The sequence below is a fragment of the Lodderomyces beijingensis genome (genome assembly GCF_963989305.1).
Source record: "Lodderomyces beijingensis strain CBS 14171 genome assembly, chromosome: 8".
Classification (NCBI taxonomy): Eukaryota; Fungi; Ascomycota; class Pichiomycetes; order Serinales; family Debaryomycetaceae; genus Lodderomyces; species Lodderomyces beijingensis.
Genome location: NC_089977.1, coordinates 99,504 through 118,299, shown reverse-complemented (window position 1 = coordinate 118,299; position 18,796 = coordinate 99,504). Strand labels below are relative to the sequence as shown.

Genomic DNA, 18,796 nt, shown 5'->3' with positions numbered 1-18,796 from the left:
CGATTGTCCTATATCTGCTCAAGATAACCTTGTTGGATCAACCTTTCAACATCACTCTTGCGAACATAAAACTGTGAATCCTTGATCAAGTTGAAAGAACCATATTCCGTGGTGACGTCGCCGCCATCTTTCAAACATCGCACGTCGATGAAAATGTCCGTTGGGGGCTCTAGGTCGCCCATCAAGTCCAAGTACTCGCCAAACTTCAGCTTATAGCTCATGGTCAAGTCCTGGTAATTTTTATAAAAATCCTGTTCAAAGTGGTTCAAGTTGTTCATGTCTAGTTGAGTTGTGTAGTTTGGTATTAGCTTCGACGAGGACGTGCCGGAGTTGGTGCTGGATTTCGCTGCTGAGGTGGAGGCCGTGGTGTTTGAGGCGGTATCTGAGCCCTCTCCGTCAGCTGCCGTGGTCGACAGCTGCAAGCTGTTGTCCATAGGATCGATGTTTAGCCATGCATACTCGACAAGTTTATCACTGCGCACTTTCTCGTAGGCTAGTAAGCACCGCTTGTTTCGTCTCATGGACAAATGAGTGACAAATATTTGGCATTCGTTGATCTTCTGGTTCTCAGCCAACACTCCATTTTCTCCCTCTTCTTCTCCTTGCTCATTCTGTTCTTGTAGCTTGTCTCTTGTTGTTTGCAAGTATTCTGAATCCTTGTTGAGATCATTGATTTCCTTTACAATGTCTCGTACGAGATCTGCTTGGTAAATGGGTATACTTGGCAAGTTCTGGAACCTTTTAGCGTCTAGTGCTAGCTTATTCGCCGTGTCACCGTACATGCTGTTGACTGCCTGCTACTGGACTCTGAAAGGCAAGGCAACCTTGGCTGGTCAACAGAAAGGAGGAGGGGGTTCCTGGCGGTTGATGGGGGGGATGGCCAACGGGGAGACGCGTTGGGAAAAAGCCGCAGACGCATTTCCGCATCGGGATGTGTGTGCGGCTTGACTCCGGTAAATTGCGCTACCAAATGCGCCGTTGAAGCCTCGGCCCAACGAGGGACAATTCAGCGGGGAAACACACCGTGGGAGTTCGCCGCAAGGCCAGAGCAGATTGGACGGCAGTGAGGTTAGAAAAAGGAAGACGGTTGGTGTCATTCGCTATTGGGAAGATGCCTTGAGATTGCTGGTGGAGTATGGCACTCGCGTCGAAATGTTTTGGAGTGATATTTCACATCAATTAGTCGGATATACGCCAGACATCAGGGTAGTAGCGGTGGTGATGGCAAATTTCCTTCCAGAGTCGCAATCTCGGTCACCTATACAACCTGTAGCCTCATGGACCCCCATCAGACCTTCCCCGGACAGCTTGCTTTCTTTGCCATGGCGATTGGCAGTTTTTTCTAATTTTTTTGCAGCTAATTGCTGCGAAAAAACCCCATCACCAGTGGGAGGTTATGACCTCATAGAATGCCAAATACCGTGTAAAACACGAGGAAAGCAGCGGCAAACGAAGCTGCTAGTCCAGTGTGGATGAGCTATATACCTTGTTACCCGTTATTTACCGTGCCATGCCCCCCCCCCACACACAACAGTGTACGGCTTATCATCGTTGAAACCAAACTTTTTCCCTTTTTCGCAATCATTGCAGTTCACATGGATATACAACCAGGGCTCCCACACCTTTGAGAGCGCTCACAGCCAAGAGCGGTCCCTATGTAGTCAAATACGGCACTGTAGAGATACACAAGACAAGCTTCTCGTTATTGTTACTCCTTACAGTTCCTGGAATTTCGGGGTTGTTTGGGTTTGCACCCTTGCGGCTTTATCTATTGTTGAGTCAGCGAGCAATCAAAGAACTCTACTGATACAATACACCTGCTATACTTCCCGCCCTGTGCTTCGACTCGCCTCGCCCAGCCCGAGCCCAGTTGCGTGCCCTGCGGGAAGGGCTTTGCCGACCTTGCACAACTGCGCCGGTGCTCTCGGGGAGAGGAGGTGGGCGCAAACGCAAATTGGAGAAAAAATTACGATCCAAAATTATCACGAATTCCAACCATCTGGAGAGCCAGCGCCCCGATTCCCACACCAGTGCAGAGCACACCCACTACGACCACCTCCATCCCCCTGGCTTGGCTATAGAATACTCAGGCTACAATTGGAAGGCAAGTGCTTTACTCAAGACAAAGAATCAGTCAGCAAAACGCCGTTTTTCGCTGGTAAAAAAGCCCCCCCCCCCCCAGAGGATAGTGTTATTGGTTGAACCCCCCCCCCCCCGGATCGAGTTCTTGCGCAGGGTCCTTCAAATCCATAAAACCTCTCTTACCCAATACAGCCACAACGCTTGCTACAAAGGTTCAGAGAAAAATGGGGACGTCGTTTGAAAGTAGCCGGGAGGTGACTCCTTCGACTACAGAGACGGTCTTGAAAGTCGTCATCAAGGATGACGCTGTCCAAGCGACGAGCGAAGAGTTCTTGCCGGCGGCCTATTGCTTCATCCAGGACCAGAAAGTGCACTTTACGCAGATCGAAGACGACCCCACAGAACAAGAGACAAACTCAATCAACCATGCGTTCAAGACTGGGGTCTTTTTGAAAGAAGACGCCGATTTCATCCCCGATAAGCTATACGTGAAAAACAAAAATCTCCTTTACAGCTTGAACAACCCGTCTATCTCCGATGTCGAGGTGGAAACCACCTCGAATGGCAACAGCTTGAATGTGCCGTCGACCCCAGCAACTTCAAACTCAAACCCAAACTCAAACCAGTTTTTGGGAACATCACCGCCATCTTACTATGCCAACGGTAACCTAAGATCAAGAAGTCCGTCTCCTTCACCCTCGCCCGTGCCTTTGGCAAACTCATTAACTACACACTCGTTGTATTTCCCCCGATACGTGGTGAATTTAGCCGAAAACTTGGAAACCGAGTTCCAGCAGCTCAAACGACTCATCCTTCGCGTGTTTCCGCAATGGAAAGACGCCGACAAACTCGTGATTAACCAAGTCACCGGTGGCATCACCAATATGCTCTTATCGTGCGAGTACAACAAGGAAACAACCATCCTCATCAGAGTCTATGGACACGGAACAAACTTGATCATCGACAGGCATCGAGAGTTTATTTCCCACTTGATCTTGAATTCGATCGAATTGGCGCCGCAAGTTCACGCTAGGTTCAAGAACGGCTTGATCTACGGGTTCTTACAAGGCCGATCCCTCAAGCCGGAAGAATTGAGCAACCCGAGAATATATCCTCTTGTGGCGCAGCAATTGGGCAACTGGCACAAGTCCTTGAACTATAAACTTATCGAAGAAGGAGTTGACAAGATTAGAACATTGAGGCTAAGTGGCCGAAGAAACTCCTTCAGCAAGAAGAAATCCACTCGCAAGCAGAAAAAGCGCTTCATCTCGAATATATGGGAGTTGATTGACGATTGGATCGAAATCGTCCCCATCAACAACGAGCTCACTCGATCATTCCAGCAACACGCGCGCAACGGGGTGCTTGTCGATGGCAACAATCTAAAAGACGTTGTGCAGCAAGAGTTCCACTGGCTCAAGTCCACCTTGGAAAACGTCAATTCACCCGTGGTCTCATGCCATTGCGACTTGTTATCTGGAAACGTGATTGTCCCGCCAAACTACCAAGATGTATTCACCGACTCAGCACAGCTCCCACAAGTCCAACATAACCCCGTCAAGTTCATAGACTACGAGTACATGCTCCCGGCACCGCGAGCATTCGATATCGCAAACCATCTAGCTGAGTGGCAAGGGTTCAACTGCGACCGCTCGGCAATCCCGGAACCAACCACGCAGAACCCCGTCATCGTGCAGTTTGTTCGTGGCTATTTAGACTGCGTGGGTGAGTCGCACGATGAGTTAAAGATTAACCAACTCGTTAACGAAATCAAGATGTTTTACGGCTTGCCGGGCTTCTACTGGGGGATATGGGCCATGATCCAAAGCGAAATTTCAAACATCGACTTTGACTACGCCGAGTATGGAAAGTTGAGACTACAGGAATATTGGGACTGGAAGGATGATTATTTGAAAAACCATTAAGGACAAACCTCCCCCCTCCTCCACCTTCAAATTTATTTCTTTAATGATTTCTTCTTCTTCTTCTTCCTTTATATTTTTTTTTTTTTAAAACGCTTAGAGACATGTTAGAGTGATGGGAATGACGGTCTTCTGGGAGACATAGATTGAACACAAGTTTTTGGAGAGTTTCCGAAAGTTAGAAATGCATGTTAGAAATTTTAATTATGACCATGATATTTACCTTGTACCTTAAACCCTCGTGACATCCCCTTATGGATTCTCTTTTTTTTTTTTGTATTTTTTATCTCTAGTATCAAGTTTTGGTTCTATCGCTGGAGATCAACAATGGCAGTATGTTGCGTACGCGAAGCAACCAAGATACACCATCGGTGGCCCTTGGCCGATTCCTTCACCAAGGCATTGTGAATATTCAAAGCAAAGCTCTTGGGCAAGTTATTGGCGCCAAACACAATTTTTCTGATCCATTCATCCTGCTGGTGAATCGAGGTGACCCCAATCATATCCAAGACTTCATCTCTGATGTCAAATATCAAAACGGGGCCCTGGGCTAAGCTTTGCACGGTTTTAGAGCCAACGGATTTAGCTATGCTCTCATCTTCCCATCTGTCACGCTTGTTCTTGCGGCCTCGTGGAGCCTCGTTATTGATCACGGTGAACTTTTGATTCAAGTCGACGGCGTCAACTTCTTCAACCACGTCGCTGGTATTTTCCAACACGGCTTCCGGCTTGGCCAGGGAGTCATCCTCCATGAGTTTCTCCTCGTTGGCGATTGACTCTAGTATGAACCGCGACACGTCTTCAAAAGTGTCCCAGCTTACTTCCTTGCCAGTGGCGAGGTTGCGCACTCTCAATGGCTTGTAACCCGATGGCTTTTTCGATTTCTTGTACACGTCCCCGCCTCGTATCAAGATGATCCACTTTGAGCCGGCCTCGGCGGCGTGCAAGAGTAGCTCGTCTTGAGGTCTCGCCTTGGTTATGATGTCGGCGCTGATGTTCATGGACCATAGTTTGCCCAACAATTCAAATCCAATCTTGTTGATGTTGTTCTGGTCTGTGGAAGTAACAATCACATCGCACCGACTACCGAAATACGGTTGTCCCGATTTGCTCGATTTCCGCAGTATCATGTTTTTGGTCCACTCGAATAAAAACGAAGTGGTGAGCGTGAACCCGACTCCATGCGGCGTACCACCATTGCCGTGCAATAGTTGAGGTGTTGATGTCTTGGTCATTGATATTTCCGAAGAAAAAGATTTGATCAATGAGTCAAAGCGGCCGCCAGTTATGATTCGGTTGACTCTCTTGGACCCCTGGACAGAAAAAAGACCTTGGAACATGAGGCCGTGCTGGTAGTAATGGTTATCGTAATTGCTCAACGGATTCAACACGATTTCACCCGTAGAGACTCCGAATTGCTTCAAAGTGCCCATCACTTTAGATAAATGGACAAATGCCCGTTCGGTCTTGGCCAAGTGCGGCGAGTCAATCATTAATTTTTGCAACTTGTGACGTGCTTCAGGGATCGAACAAGTGAAATTAAAATTTTCTAAAAGATCTTCAACCACCGTGTACGGCACATTGAGCTCGTCACGTAGAGCCTTGCGCACTTCCTTGATCAGTTTATCTACTTGCAACTGCGATAAAAGGCCGGCCACGGCGCCAATCTTTTTGTCGTCAAACTTGACATTTTCAAAAGTGAAAGAAATGACAGCGTCAATGATGTCGTAATGGTTCACCATGATGATTTTTTTCTTTTTAGAAGGCACATTGGCAACCATGCCCAATATCTCATCAACGATTTTCAAACACTCGGCGTCATTGCTCACAATGTCGTCTCGGTCATCGCTGACAATGTTGAAATTCATGGCACTGTACTTGTCAGGAGCACCGGCACTTCGCAAATTGGGGCGATAAACAAACTCGTGGCGGTAAAACTTCCTCACCGTCAAGGAATTTCTGCTGATGGACCTTGCCACGGGGATGGTCAAATCAAAAGGCAAGGTGACAACAAATCCGCTCGAGTCCAATACTTCGCAAACTGGATTGCTCATGAGCGAGGGAGCTTTTGGAAGGATCAAATTCAAATTCAAGTTCTCCACGGCTCCATGTCTTTTAAATATCTTTACCAAATCTCCGAGTAGCTTATTTTGAAGCAAGACATCGTCCGACGATAGTTGGGGTCCTCCCGGGTTGCTATCGTAAAGCACGTCTCGAGCTTGTGAATATGGTTGCTTAAAGAGTGTTTCACGCACTTGCTGCTGCCAAGGTGAGGCCGGGTCAGCTAATGACTTCAAGGCTTCTCTCACCACTTGGTCCTGTTGCTCAACGGGGAGCCAACCACTTTGCAATAATTCTGCAGCACCTAGCCTCAGCTCGGGATCCGCGCTTAGCAACTGCTTGACTATTTTCTTTTCAAGCGAGTTCTTCCAATTCAGGGGAAATTCTTGCTCGCGTAGTTTTGTCAATGTCTGTATCCGCTCCATGCCCGTAGACAAGTGATAACACATCTCAAAGAAAATCACACCAAGTGAAAACATGTCGACTTTTTCATCGTAGTTTCCCGACGCCACCTCGGGCGCGGTGTATAAAACTGTCCCCACAATTGTGGACAAGTCTTCGCCTCTCGTCTTGGCTATCAAGCTCGAGTCCAACTGACCCTGACCCAGCAGGCTAGTTGGCAACAAATTCTGCGAGTTTTTCGCCAATCCAAAGTCTCCAACTTTGATGGTATTTGATCTATCGATGAAGATGTTTACGGGTTTCAAGTCGCGATGGATGAATCCTTCCTTGTGGATATACGACACCGCATCGAGCAATTGTCTAAACAACATCCAGTATTCTTTGGGATTATTGGGCAACCCTTGCTGGATCAAGTTGAAGAGTGTGTTGTTTTCGCAAAATTCCATCTGGATGTACAACATCGACATCTTTGAGTTGACGACAGCCTGCTTATTCTCAGCTTTCATCGAGCTCCTCCTCCTTTTGTCCTTGTCCTTCTCTGTATCCTTCTTCTTCTTCTCGTCACTTACGCTCCATTCATCATTGGAATCCCGGGCGTCCTCCTTTCCGCTGGAGTTTGCAAACTCAAAAGCATCCTCGGCATCGTCATCGGCATCGTCATCGTCATCGTCATCGTCATCGAAATCTGCCGCGTCAATATCGTCGAGATCAATGCCCGGGTTAAACGACCGAGACATAAAGTCAACTTGGAACGAACTGTTTCGCGTCAAATACGCAGATGGGCGAGACTCGGTCACTTTCCGCTGTAAACTCATTCCACGGGTACCCTCCTGTTTCTCCTGCTCCTCCTGTGTTTCCGTCACTGAGGATATGACTGAATCATCGCACGATGAATCTTCGTCCAACTCTTCAACCCACGTACCATAGTACCGGACAATGTACTGGTGATTGAGCCGTGCAAGCGACAAGACTTCATTCAATATAGAATCGAGCTTGCCAGCACGGTGCTTGATTTTCTTTATAGCGTAAAAAGTACCTTCCATCTTGTTACGTGCTTTTACAACGTCACCGAACCCCCCTTTACCAAGCCGGCCAATCTCTTCAAATTCTCGTTCGTACCTGCTCCGCACCCGGGAGCCGGAGTTACCAGCAGAAACGACCCAAATGTTTCCCTGACTTTCCTTTGACAGTGGGAGAATGGCCGCAGAATGATGATGAGGAGGAGGTGGAGAAGAACTCGACGAATCTAGGAGGTAATTGTTGGTCTCGCTCAAGAGTCCCGAATCATCTGCGTTGATGTCAACATCAACATCTCGCTTCGCCAACGCTGGACCTTCTCTCAAAAACTTGAGAGCGTTGATCTCGATTGGACTCGGCCGTTTCGCCGGCTTATCTTGTAACATCTTTGACAACAAGTCGCCCACCAAGTCGGTGTACTTGCTGCTCTTTTCTTTCTTCAAGATGTCGCATTGCACAATGCTTTTGGAAAGCTCCTGCGTGGTGAGTTCCAACGTGCCCAAAACATTGCGGCCTAGAAGACTTTTGGCAAAGACGATTCCAAGGTCCCAGATATCGGTCTTTTTAGTGTATATCCCCCCTGATCGTAGCTCGGGCGCCGCCGTCCAGAGTTCCGACTGCTGATGCGCCGTCTTTTCAGATTTGACCAACTTTTTCTTGGGATTGGGATTTGGGTGTTTCTCCAACATTTGCCTCAACTTATACCCATACGAAGGATGGCAGAGCTTAACCACCCGTTCGTCGCCGGATTCGCGGTCTTCTTCGAAAAAATAGATCGTCTCGGTATTGAGCAGCTTGTGGATAACCCCGATGTTGTGCAAGTATTCAAGCACGGGAAGGATCTGAATGAGCCAGCTTCTCGCCAAGGCCCAGTCGACATGACCCTTTTTCGGCAAGGACTCGCGTAGAGACTTTGCCACAAACGAAAACTCATTCAATAGCCGTATTTTCCAGCCATCCACTTTGTCGATTTGGAAACCAATCAATTTGAGAATGTGGGAATCTTGCAATTTGCTGCATTCCTGGAGATGATTTTCAAGCTCTTGGATCTCGCGCTTGCCGCAATCGGACTGCCAGTAGCTATGAGTAAGGTTGATCTCTGTCAAGAGATAGGATAACTCCAGCCCCAATTGTTCAAGTTTGCATCTCGTTTCCTCGGAAACGTAGGGCTTTACAATGTATTGCTGGCCAATGTCGCCAAGGAGTCCGCCTTTGCTATAGTTTATGAATCCCAGAATGGCCCGAAACTTGAACCTGGTGCCGGTTTGCGAGAAACTGTCCTCTAGTTCATTTTCAAACAAAAAATAATCACTAGTATCTGAGGGTAACGGGACATCATCAACCGAGCCGTCACCACCAACACCACCACCACCATCTTCTTCTCGCGCAGCTGGAGTTTCGGCAAAGTCAGCTCGAATCATCCGAATCTGTTCGTTTAGTTCGCGATTCCGCCTAAACATGGCCTCTTCGCCCTCTCGTGCCCGCTGCTGCTCCTTCTCTTCCAAGGCCTGCCTTTCCAGTTTTAGTCGTTCCTCGCGTTCTTCCTCTAGAGAGAGCACTTTGACAGTTTTGGACTGGATGTCGTCTAGTAGGTACATGAGCTCGGAAATAACGGTAAAACATACTTCCTCTCTGAGGTATTCCTTGATCAATTCCGACAACTTTTCATTCAATTGCTTAACGTGGACCTTGAGCAAATTGTGAGGCTCGACAAGTTTCACCTTGGGTGAAGATAACGGATAAGTCGGTGTGAACTCGATGTCCAACGTTATGGACACTTCTGGGTTCTCCTCCACATTACGAGACGACAAGCTGACCTGAAAATGTGGATTGGGCTTCTTTCCCCAAACTAGCCCCGTCGGGGTCTTATCTTGGAAAATGTCGCTGTAAATGGAGGCAATGCTGTCGAACTCATCGGTTTGTCTTCGCTCCAAGTCCAGAGATATGGAATCTTCTGGCATATGAGGCTACAGTCTATATGGCATTGAACAGTTGCAGCTCAAGGGAGGTTTTTGAAGATGTGTTCCGTGATGGGGATAATGTGCTGCCGAATGAGAAAAATATGGCAACCAAAGTGGTCCCCAGTCGCGTCTGTAGGTGGTGAAAAGTGTTGAAGTTTTTGCAGCACATATGGATGACACGGAATGCCAGCGGTTGACAGGATAGAAGACGGCCCCGATACGATCAGAATACTTTTGACGACGGATAATCATGTTGGGTACCTTGAAAACGACCCGATCCGAGGCGACGATGGGTGGAAGACTTTTGAAGAAATCACCCAGATTGCCCACGATCGCGGCGTCGATATGATGCTTCAAGGCGGCGATCTTTTCCATGTGAACAAGCCGAGTAAGAAGTCGATGTACCATGTGATCAAGTCTTTGCGGGGCAATTGTATGGGGGATAAGCCGTGTGAGCTTGAGTTGTTGAGCGAGCCTGCGGATGTCATGAACAACGGCATCGACGAGGTCAATTATGAAGATCCCAATTTGAACATCTCGATCCCCGTGTTTGCCATCAGTGGCAATCACGATGACGCGACTGGCGAGGGAATGCTACTGGCGTTGGACGTGTTGGCCGTGTCTGGACTCATAAACTATTTTGGTAAGGTTAAGGATACCGATTCGGTGCATGTTAAGCCTATTTTGTTACAAAAGGGGCGGACAAAGTTGGCATTGTATGGAATGTCCAACCTTCGGGACGAAAGAATGCACCGGTTGTTTAGAGATGGAGCTGTCAAGTTTGAGAGACCGGGCGTGGAGACAGACGAGTGGTTCAATTTGTTTGTAATTCACCAGAACCATGCCATGCACTCTTTCAAATCAACCATCCCTGAAAACTTCTTGCCTCCATTTCTTGATTTCGTTCTTTGGGGCCACGAGCATGAATGTATACCTCACGCGGTGCACAATCCTGAAACTACATTTGACGTGTTGCAAGCCGGCTCGTCACTAGCAACGTCGCTTTGTGAGGGAGAAGTTGCCGATAAAAAGGTGTTTATACTTTCAATCAAAGGAGGTGACTATTCGTTGCAGCCGATTGCCTTGCAAACGGTGCGCCCCTTTGTGATGAGGGAGATTGTCTTGCTGAAGACTGATTTAATTGCCGGAGTCGCTTCCAAAGCCGACGTGATTGGGTTCTTGACCCAGGAGGTTGAAAAGGCTATAGAGAAAGTGAACCTGACGCGAAACGCTGGTTCAAATCGGGAGCTTTACTTGCCATTGATTCGACTACGGGTTGAGTATAGTGATGGATACGAAATTGAGAATGCCCAGAGGTTTTCGAATCAGTTTGTTGGCCGAATAGCCAACGTGAATGACGTGGTGCAATTCCACAAGAAGAAGAAGAAGACCATAGCGTCGGTGGCGAACGGATTGATTCAAAAGACCAAGTTTGATGCGGATTTGCTCGAGGAGAGCTTGAAGGAGAAGAAGCAAAACACCGATTTGGAGTTGCAGGACATTGTGAGTGATTTCTTGAAGCAAACACAGTTGACCTTGGTCCCTGAAGTTGGGTTCAACGATGCCGTGAAGAAAATGTTGGAGAATGAAGATAAGAGTAGCTTGAGCCAGTATATCAATAGCGAGATCAAGAAGGAGACGAAGGCACTTTTGAATGTTGATATAGACGAGGCAGAGTTTCATGGTGGAGATGGCGGCAACGAGCAGCATCCAAAGAAGATGCTCAAGCAGATCTTGATGCATACGAAAAGCGCAGGCTATTCGGGAGGCGTGGACATGGACATGGACGTGTCCTTGAACTCCTCTTCAACCAAGAAGAAATCAACAACAACAGCTGCAAAGAGAAGTGGCAAGGAGAAAAGCAAGGAAATCATCGACTCGAGTGATTCTGAAGTCGATGTGGCTGAGTTGGGTACGCGACAACCAACATCTAGACGTCGAAACGCCGCGCCGAAGGGATCTTTCGCTGACGAGGAGGCAGATGCTCAGATTATCAGCAGTGAAGATGAATATTATCCAGAGCCTACTAAGAAAAAAGCAACAATGAAGAGTGGAAATAGATCTGGCCTGACGAGAACTGGACGAGCTAAGCGATAGATTTATCTGGAGATGCAATGTTTAAATGGAAAGTATACCCTCTATAAGTATCAGTTTCTTCTTTTTCAAATTGTTGTTGTTTCCTTGATCAATCCATCCAACGTGAATTTTTCACTTCCCTCGTTGAACTCCTTGACCAATGCAAGTTTGTTCGAATCTTTACCATTGTAGAAACGTTGCAAGTTGAGCACCAACAATTGGGCTTCCTGTGTGGACAATCCACCATCTTTTTCACTCAACCCATTCATCAACACGAGATCTTTATCCTTTTTCAAGTCTTGGTGGAAAGTCAAGACAACGTGAGGTTTCGCAAACTCGCCATGAAGCTTGTATTCAGCTAGCGAGGTGAACAAACAATGGATAGTGTCGGCACCCACAAATGACCACTGGACAAACTCCAACTGGTATCCCTTGTGAGTATCCTTGTCGTCACTCTTGGGGAGAGGCAACAAGAAATAGGGATATTTGGAAGCGTTTTCCGTAATCTCGTCAAACTGCTGATTGTTGATTGTCGCGTGCAAGGACCTGGGATCGTCTTGGAACCGGGTTTTCCAAATCAACTTGATGTCATCACGAGGCAAACGCCGGACTTTTTCAACGTCAACATAGTCGTTCAAGGTCTTGTATGGCTTCTTTTCAGCGCCGGGGTCCCTCGACCTGACATTAATCACCGAGCCGTCGCTCTCTTCTTTCTTCTTTTGAGACTCCCATTTCCTGATCTCGGCATTGATGTCGATTCCGCCTAGCTCACTCTTGACTTTTTCAATCTGCTCCTTGTACTTGTCCTTGAGCTCATCCAAGTTGGTTATACCCAACTCCTGGGCCTTTTGCGTCAATTTGTCCTTGTACTTGTTGATGATGTCGCTGTTGATGCCCTGTTCCTGGGCGAATTGATTGTGGATTGCCTTGGCTCCTTTAGCAGTTGCTTCCTGGAGCGCTTTATCGGCCTCATCGTGGATCTTCCGGGCTGTTTCTTTACCCGAGTCCTTGAAAGACGAATTGAACCGTGCTAGGCTTACCCATGGCCTTGCCTTGAGCAATGATTGAGATCTCTGTAAAAACATGACGAAACGATGCCGCTCCAAGCAATCTAGAAAGCAACAAAACGCGGATTTCCCAGGAGTATATATATATATACCTCTCTATCTGTCTACCTCTCTCTCCGTACGAGTAAGACGACGGCTGGCGTGGGGGTCAAGGGATGGAAATCGGTCAAGAAGAGTGCAGTCTGTATGGACAGTAAATTTTTTCATTTTGCAGTCGCTGCCGATTCTCCGATCCAGATGGAACAAGTTGGAAGAAATGGAAGGTGAAAAGTGGGCATTACGGTTGGTCAGAGGAGGCTTTTACTGCTTGCTTAATTGCTTGCTATACTCTACTTGTCCTTGACCACTTCCCCCTTGCCCGGGGCTTCAAGGTCCAACACCTTCTGCTGTTTCGGCTCCTCTTCTTTGGCCGTTTGGCCCGTGCTGTGGGCCAAGTTCTCGGGCACCTTGTCAAACTGCAAGACGCCGGTGTCGACGGACTGGCCCTCGCTTTTCAAGTACTCGGCCAAGCTAAAGTTGTCGTCTCTGATGAAGCCCAAGTGGTCAGCAATGAGGTGTCGAGACTTGCATTGGGGGCACTGGATGAGGACCGTGCCGTGCTCGTAGGCCTGTTTCGACATGTGGTGCGACGATCTCTTGTCACATACGTTGCATGTGAACTCGATGAGCAACTCATTTTGCTCTTCTGGCTTCACAGTTGCCGAATTGCTCTGCCACCTTGCCGGTACCGAGACGTGCTGGTGGAGGTGGATGTGTGGCACGCGATGCGCGAGGATCCTAGCCGCGATTGGTGGCGATTGACGAGTGCAAATCCTGGCCGCGTTGAGCCTGATCGTACGTGATAACATCCTGAGTCCGTGCTTTGAAAGGTCCTGGTGGAAATTGGGCTCAATTGAGGCGTCTGGTGGCTGTAAGATGGCCCTTTTTATACCCTGGTTGGTGGTTCTTGTGGGGGGGGGGGGGGGGGGATTGTGTTGGAAGATTGCGCGACGGAAATAACCTCCACCGCGATGAGCAACCACCCATAGGAATCAAGGGGCGATGGAGCAATCATAATCGCCACCACCACAACAAGCAAAGGAGAGGTGCAGATACGAAGCAAAGCAGATTAGTCTGAAATCTAGTTTGGCTTAACAAAAATCGAAAAAACGGCAGAGAGCGAGGGCGGGGGAGTTGAAGAATCTGCAGAAGATTATTTCACAACCATGTTTCGTCAGAATGTCCCCAGACCTGTACGACGACTAGTTGAGCTCTATCGAGCGGTTTCAGAGGAGCAGAACACGTTGTATCCCAAGGCGGTCAAGGACTATTTCGGAGATGCCGCCATGCTACGACAGAGAGACGACCGATGGGACATTCTTTGCAAGAACATGATGCGAGGACGAAACGTGCCTCGGCATGAATACGACTTGTTCTGCGAACCCATCGACTTTGGGCCCAATGAGCTTCTAGCTACGAAGCATTTGTTTATTGACCGCAAGGGGTTGAGCAACATGAACGATGTGCTACCGCAGCTTCCAGGGAGGGAGCAAGTTGAGAGCATCTACGTGAGAGACCTCGTGTCGACGATAAATTCGTCGTTCAAGAAGTTATTGATGCTCCCCGCGGGCAAGAAAGAACAGAATACGGTAAAGACGTATATCAACATGTTTTATGGGACGGCGCCCGTTATGATTTTCTTGCGACAGCGCAACTTGTTGTTTTCTAGACAAAGCATCGACCATTGGAATCAGCCTGTTTTCGATATTCAACGCCGAGTAGGCGAGATTAACCAGGCATTTACCAAAAAGCAAAAGCAGCAGCAACGAGAGCAAGGTGAATGCAAGAAAGTAGTCCAGTACAAGCCGGTTGGGTTTAGTAAAATCACCCGGCCCGATCTCCTTGTTCTAAGTCTTGCCATTCAGCGATATTACAAATACAAGCCCCGGAGCTGGGCTCAGCTTTTCAACGACTTTAAACTTGCAGCCGACGACCAAGAAGACGAGTTGGCTGCTTACCTCCGCAATTTGCTCCCAGTGCGAATATCATCATCTGGGGAGTGCAACGAAGATGAGCTTGATTCCTTAGTTGAAGAGGCTTTGGACGAGGTAGGTATGACCGCGGATCCGTATGATGCAATCGCCGACTTTCCATACAATCTCGAGTACTGCAACCTTTACATGTTCAACATCACCAACATGGATGCAGATCTCGACACCGTTGTAAAGTGCTTGCAAAAGTCAAAGTTGGAGATTATCGGCGCCAGATTCTGTTTACTGAACCCGCAAGTGCGATCTTCGTTGCTGAAACTAGCCCAGCATCATGGCGGCCACGGTGAGTTGACCTATGAGAATATTCTACAGTTGGCCAAGAGCAGAAGTCAAGAAGGAGACGAAGGTGACGGTGATGGCAACGGCAAATTGGGTCTTCTTTTGAAACACCTTGCTTCTGCCAACATGACTTTCCCTTTAGTCAACGAACAGGGCAACGGGCTATATCTAATGGACCCCAGCAACTTGTAAATAGTATAAAAAAGAACAAAAAAGTGTTGCAGCTGGTTGGACATAGATGGGAAATAGACATGCCGTGGGCTTTCGTAACTTCCCCCTCTCCATGAAAAAAGACCGTGCTCTTTTCTGCAAGCTCCTAGCAGGAACCAAGAACCCTGAAATTGAGCTTAACGGAGTTGGAAGACGACGATGTTTGGTGGAAAACGGTGGGTTTTAGAAGAAGCGGCGGTTGGGATGGTTTCAGCTCTCCATGTTTGCTGAAATTTCGATGTTTCACTTTCCTTAAACCAAACAAGAACAATACCTGGAAAATAGCCTATACAACATCACACCATGGATCAACCCCTTCATTCGAACAAGAACCCCCCTAATCTTCATCAGAAGCAGTACCAACACCAACTGCTGGCTTCCATGTTGACCCAGTCCAAGATATCGCAGAGAATACGGCCGGTGATTATTGTGCTATGTGTCATTATAACCTATCTCACGTTCTTTAGATCTACGCCGCAACAACCACAAGCGCAAGGGCAACCGCAAAAGGTGCCGGTGTTGACCCAAGAAGAGATCCAGCAGCACTTGTTGCAGTCCAAGCTAGACTTTAAAGCGCAAGGAGTCGTCGAGCAGGGTTTCCTCCAGCAGCTAGACAAAACAACCAAGACATGTCCCGATTACGTTGAGTATTCCAAGCTCCGACATCCGCCCTATTCAGCGGGCAAACGCAGGTTCCCCTACATGAGACCAGCTCCGAAATGCCGGACGTTCGTCTCGGAAGCAGTGGAGAAGTTGGTGTCGGAGTTGATGAGCCGGATACGTGATCCAGATTTAGCGCGTCTCGTGGAGAATTGCTTGCCCAACACTTTGGACACTACGATTCTATGGCACAGAGACCAAGCGCAATTGAGCCGCTTTGCTGGTACTGGTGCTGGTGGCGGCGGGCCTCAATCGTTTATTGTCACGGGCGACATCCATGCTGAATGGCTACGCGATGCCGCGCGTCAACTATCCGTTTATCAGCCGCTCGTGAAGTACGACCCTGCGTTGAAGAAGCTTATATTGGGGGCCATCGATACCCAGGCTTTCTTTGTCAATGATTCACCTTACTGCAATGCGTTTCATCCGCCGCCTGAGTCAGGGGTGAAGCGCGGCAACACGGCCTTTGATGACGTTAACCCGCGTCCCAATTGGAGACAAGTTTTCGAGTGCAAGTATGAGATTGACTCGTTGGCGAGTTTCTTGACGTTGACGAATGAATACGTCGAGAACTCGGGCGGCGACTTGGCGTTTTTGAATAAGCTATGGTTGCAGGCGTATGAGAAGTTGTTGATTGTGTTGCGCAGGGAAAGCCAGCCGAGCTTTGACGCTGAGACTGGCCAACTGCTCCCTTTTTACTACCTGTTTCAACGCCAAACGAACATCGGGTCGGAGACTTTGCCGCTTGGCGGCGTGGGCAACCCCGTCAACTATGGCACGGGGCTTGTGAGAAGTGCGTTCCGACCTAGTGACGACGCGACGATTTTGCAGTTTTTCATCCCGGGAAATATCCACATGGTTACGGAATTGAAACGCGCTAGGAAGAACATCTTGAATAAAGAAGGGTTGGCGCTGGTGCTGGAGTATATGCGCGAGGCGATGGTGGCGTTTGGGGAACTGACGGACCAATTGATTGGTGCTATCGAGTCGGGAATAAAGGAGTTTGGAATAGTCGAGCATCCGCGTTGGGGCAAAGTGTTTGCTTATGAAGTCGATGGCTATGGAAGTGCCACGTTTATGGACGATGCCAACATCCCATCGCTTTTATCAATACCGGATTTGGGATACACGAGCGTTAAAGACGTGGTTTATCAAAACACGCGCAAGATGATTTTGGAGAAAAGCGGTAATCCGTATTATCTCAAGGGACTACATTTTGAAGGGATAGGCGGACCGCACATTGGAATCAAGAACGCGTGGCCCATGTCTTTGCTTGTGAAGATCCGCACCTCGGACGACGATGAGGAGATTATGTCGAGTTTGGAGATGGTATTGGACTCCACAGCCGACTTGGGGTTGATGCATGAGAGTGTTGATGTAAACTCCGAAGGCGGAGCACAGTATACACGGTCGTGGTTTGCGTGGTGCAATTCTGAATTGGGCAAGACGGTGTTGTATATGGCGAAACATAAGCCATATTTGATATTCAAAGACGAATTCAAGAACAGTCCGTTGGACATTGACGCGATAATGACCCTGAACCAGGAATAAAAGGTTCAGTAAACCTTAGAAAGGAAAGCAAAGAAGGTAAAGAATAGACTAGATATAAATAAATATTTATAAAAATTCTACATTCACTGTGACCTTCTGATGTAGTTTGCTATATTCTCTGCTGTCTGGGAAGATGCATTCTTGGCTGTGGCTTCCAACGCTTCGCGATACCGGTCCTGGATATCGGCATCAGCCACATCGTCAAGCTCGGATTGTCTATCCCCGGCAAAGGTGTATTGTCTCTGAGTACCACCGAGCTCTTCTTCTTCCGAATCAGGGTATACTTGGCCTTGAACATCGTCTTCGTCTTCATCTCCATTATCGTCATAATCCGACAACACCTCGCTATCCACCCCTTGCTTCTCCTTGCCATTCCCCTTATCCTTTTTCATATCCATATCCTTCATCAACTTGTTCAAGGACCGGGTCTGTCTCCGCTTTTCGTCCTCTTCCTTCTTCTTCAATATCCTCTCTCGTTCAGCCTTGTAGTACTCGTTATACTCATCGACTTTGTTATCCACCGCTTGCAAAAAATCATCGAATCCAGAGCCCGTGTATGAACTCACTCCCACAACGTCTAGCGTCGTGTAAAACTCCTCCAACATCAACGACATCGAGTTGACCAAGCTGCTCATATAGCCACTCGATTCCTCGCCCTCTCCAGCTTGTTGCACGGCACTTTGGAAAGTTTCAAAATCGCTCATCCAGTCCTTGGCAAACTGGCAGTTTTGCACGTCGGTCTTGTTGAACACGACAATCATGGGCAATTTGGTCTTGTAAAGAATCGAGCACGCGTAGAGCATGTTGGACATAAACGTGGTGGGGTTGGTGTTTCGCGGAGTATCGACGATGTAGGCGATAACCGTGGGAAAAACCGAGGCGAACGCCTCGGTGATGATGGCGCCGCTGGCGCTCCATATGAAGCACTCAATCTGTCCCGGCGTGTCGATGATCACATTCGAGATCTTGTCCTGTTTGCGCTCGACTAGTTTGAGAACTTGGTCGATCTTAGTGGAGAATAAGTTGAGCGATGTCACGATGGCGCCGTTGGGGCCCAAGTTGTACTCTTCCATCACCTTCTTGTACTTGATGGAGTCGCGGATGTCGATGTTGGCTCCGAATGGGATCTTGAGCACCGCGGGGTCGAGGTTTATCACGTAGGGTGGCTGCTTGCGGGTGTGGAGGTGGGAGTTTAGTCTTTGCATGAATGTCGTCTTGCCTGATCCGGCCATTCCTATGCATAGGATCACGGGGATTGGCTTGGTTGTTGATGCTGTGGGGGTGGCTGTAGCTGCAGCTGGAACATCTTTCGGTTCAGTCATTGTAACACGGTGATAGGTCCTAGTGTGGTCTTGGTGGAGATGGTGTTGATGGCGGTGTGAGATGACCATCTTGCGCATTTGAAGGTGGCTTTTTTTCCAAAAATCGCAACTTGCAAGAGATGCCCACCAGAGTTCAACCAAGAAGTCAACTACCAA

General features: G+C 48.2%; 9 protein-coding genes across 9 annotated transcripts; 4 read left to right on the top strand and 5 right to left on the bottom strand. All coding sequences in view use genetic code 12, as the record gives it.

Moving 5' to 3' along the window:
- Window positions 1–8: 8 nt before the first annotated feature.
- Window positions 9–782, bottom strand: LODBEIA_P58130 (uncharacterized protein; the record flags this gene model as incomplete). Its single annotated transcript, XM_066976187.1, has 1 exon — window positions 9–782. The coding sequence occupies one exon, from the start codon at window positions 780–782 to the stop codon at window positions 9–11; it is 774 nt and encodes a 257-aa protein (XP_066832751.1).
- Window positions 783–2,306: 1,524 nt separating this feature from the next.
- On the top strand, window positions 2,307–4,007 carry LODBEIA_P58120 (uncharacterized protein; the record flags this gene model as incomplete). Its single annotated transcript, XM_066976186.1, has 1 exon — window positions 2,307–4,007. One exon carries the CDS (start codon window positions 2,307–2,309, stop codon window positions 4,005–4,007), a length of 1,701 nt encoding a protein of 566 aa, XP_066832750.1.
- A 305-nt stretch (window positions 4,008–4,312) lies between these two features.
- LODBEIA_P58110 (uncharacterized protein) lies at window positions 4,313–9,445 on the bottom strand (the record flags this gene model as incomplete). Its single annotated transcript, XM_066976185.1, has 1 exon — window positions 4,313–9,445. The coding sequence occupies one exon, from the start codon at window positions 9,443–9,445 to the stop codon at window positions 4,313–4,315; it is 5,133 nt and encodes a 1,710-aa protein (XP_066832749.1).
- Window positions 9,446–9,628: 183 nt separating this feature from the next.
- On the top strand, window positions 9,629–11,542 carry LODBEIA_P58100 (uncharacterized protein; the record flags this gene model as incomplete). Its single annotated transcript, XM_066976184.1, has 1 exon — window positions 9,629–11,542. One exon carries the CDS (start codon window positions 9,629–9,631, stop codon window positions 11,540–11,542), a length of 1,914 nt encoding a protein of 637 aa, XP_066832748.1.
- Window positions 11,543–11,607: 65 nt separating this feature from the next.
- LODBEIA_P58090 (uncharacterized protein) lies at window positions 11,608–12,606 on the bottom strand (the record flags this gene model as incomplete). Its single annotated transcript, XM_066976182.1, has 1 exon — window positions 11,608–12,606. One exon carries the CDS (start codon window positions 12,604–12,606, stop codon window positions 11,608–11,610), a length of 999 nt encoding a protein of 332 aa, XP_066832747.1.
- A 311-nt stretch (window positions 12,607–12,917) lies between these two features.
- LODBEIA_P58080 (uncharacterized protein) lies at window positions 12,918–13,436 on the bottom strand (the record flags this gene model as incomplete). The annotated part of the gene is made up of 1 exon (XM_066976181.1): window positions 12,918–13,436. The coding sequence occupies one exon, from the start codon at window positions 13,434–13,436 to the stop codon at window positions 12,918–12,920; it is 519 nt and encodes a 172-aa protein (XP_066832746.1).
- Window positions 13,437–13,793: 357 nt separating this feature from the next.
- LODBEIA_P58070 (uncharacterized protein) lies at window positions 13,794–15,089 on the top strand (the record flags this gene model as incomplete). The annotated part of the gene is made up of 1 exon (XM_066976180.1): window positions 13,794–15,089. The coding sequence occupies one exon, from the start codon at window positions 13,794–13,796 to the stop codon at window positions 15,087–15,089; it is 1,296 nt and encodes a 431-aa protein (XP_066832745.1).
- Window positions 15,090–15,410: 321 nt separating this feature from the next.
- Window positions 15,411–17,318, top strand: LODBEIA_P58060 (uncharacterized protein; the record flags this gene model as incomplete). The annotated part of the gene is made up of 1 exon (XM_066976179.1): window positions 15,411–17,318. The coding sequence occupies one exon, from the start codon at window positions 15,411–15,413 to the stop codon at window positions 17,316–17,318; it is 1,908 nt and encodes a 635-aa protein (XP_066832744.1).
- An 83-nt stretch (window positions 17,319–17,401) lies between these two features.
- Window positions 17,402–18,718, bottom strand: LODBEIA_P58050 (uncharacterized protein; the record flags this gene model as incomplete). The annotated part of the gene is made up of 1 exon (XM_066976178.1): window positions 17,402–18,718. One exon carries the CDS (start codon window positions 18,716–18,718, stop codon window positions 17,402–17,404), a length of 1,317 nt encoding a protein of 438 aa, XP_066832743.1.
- Between the last annotated feature and the right edge of the window lie 78 nt (window positions 18,719–18,796).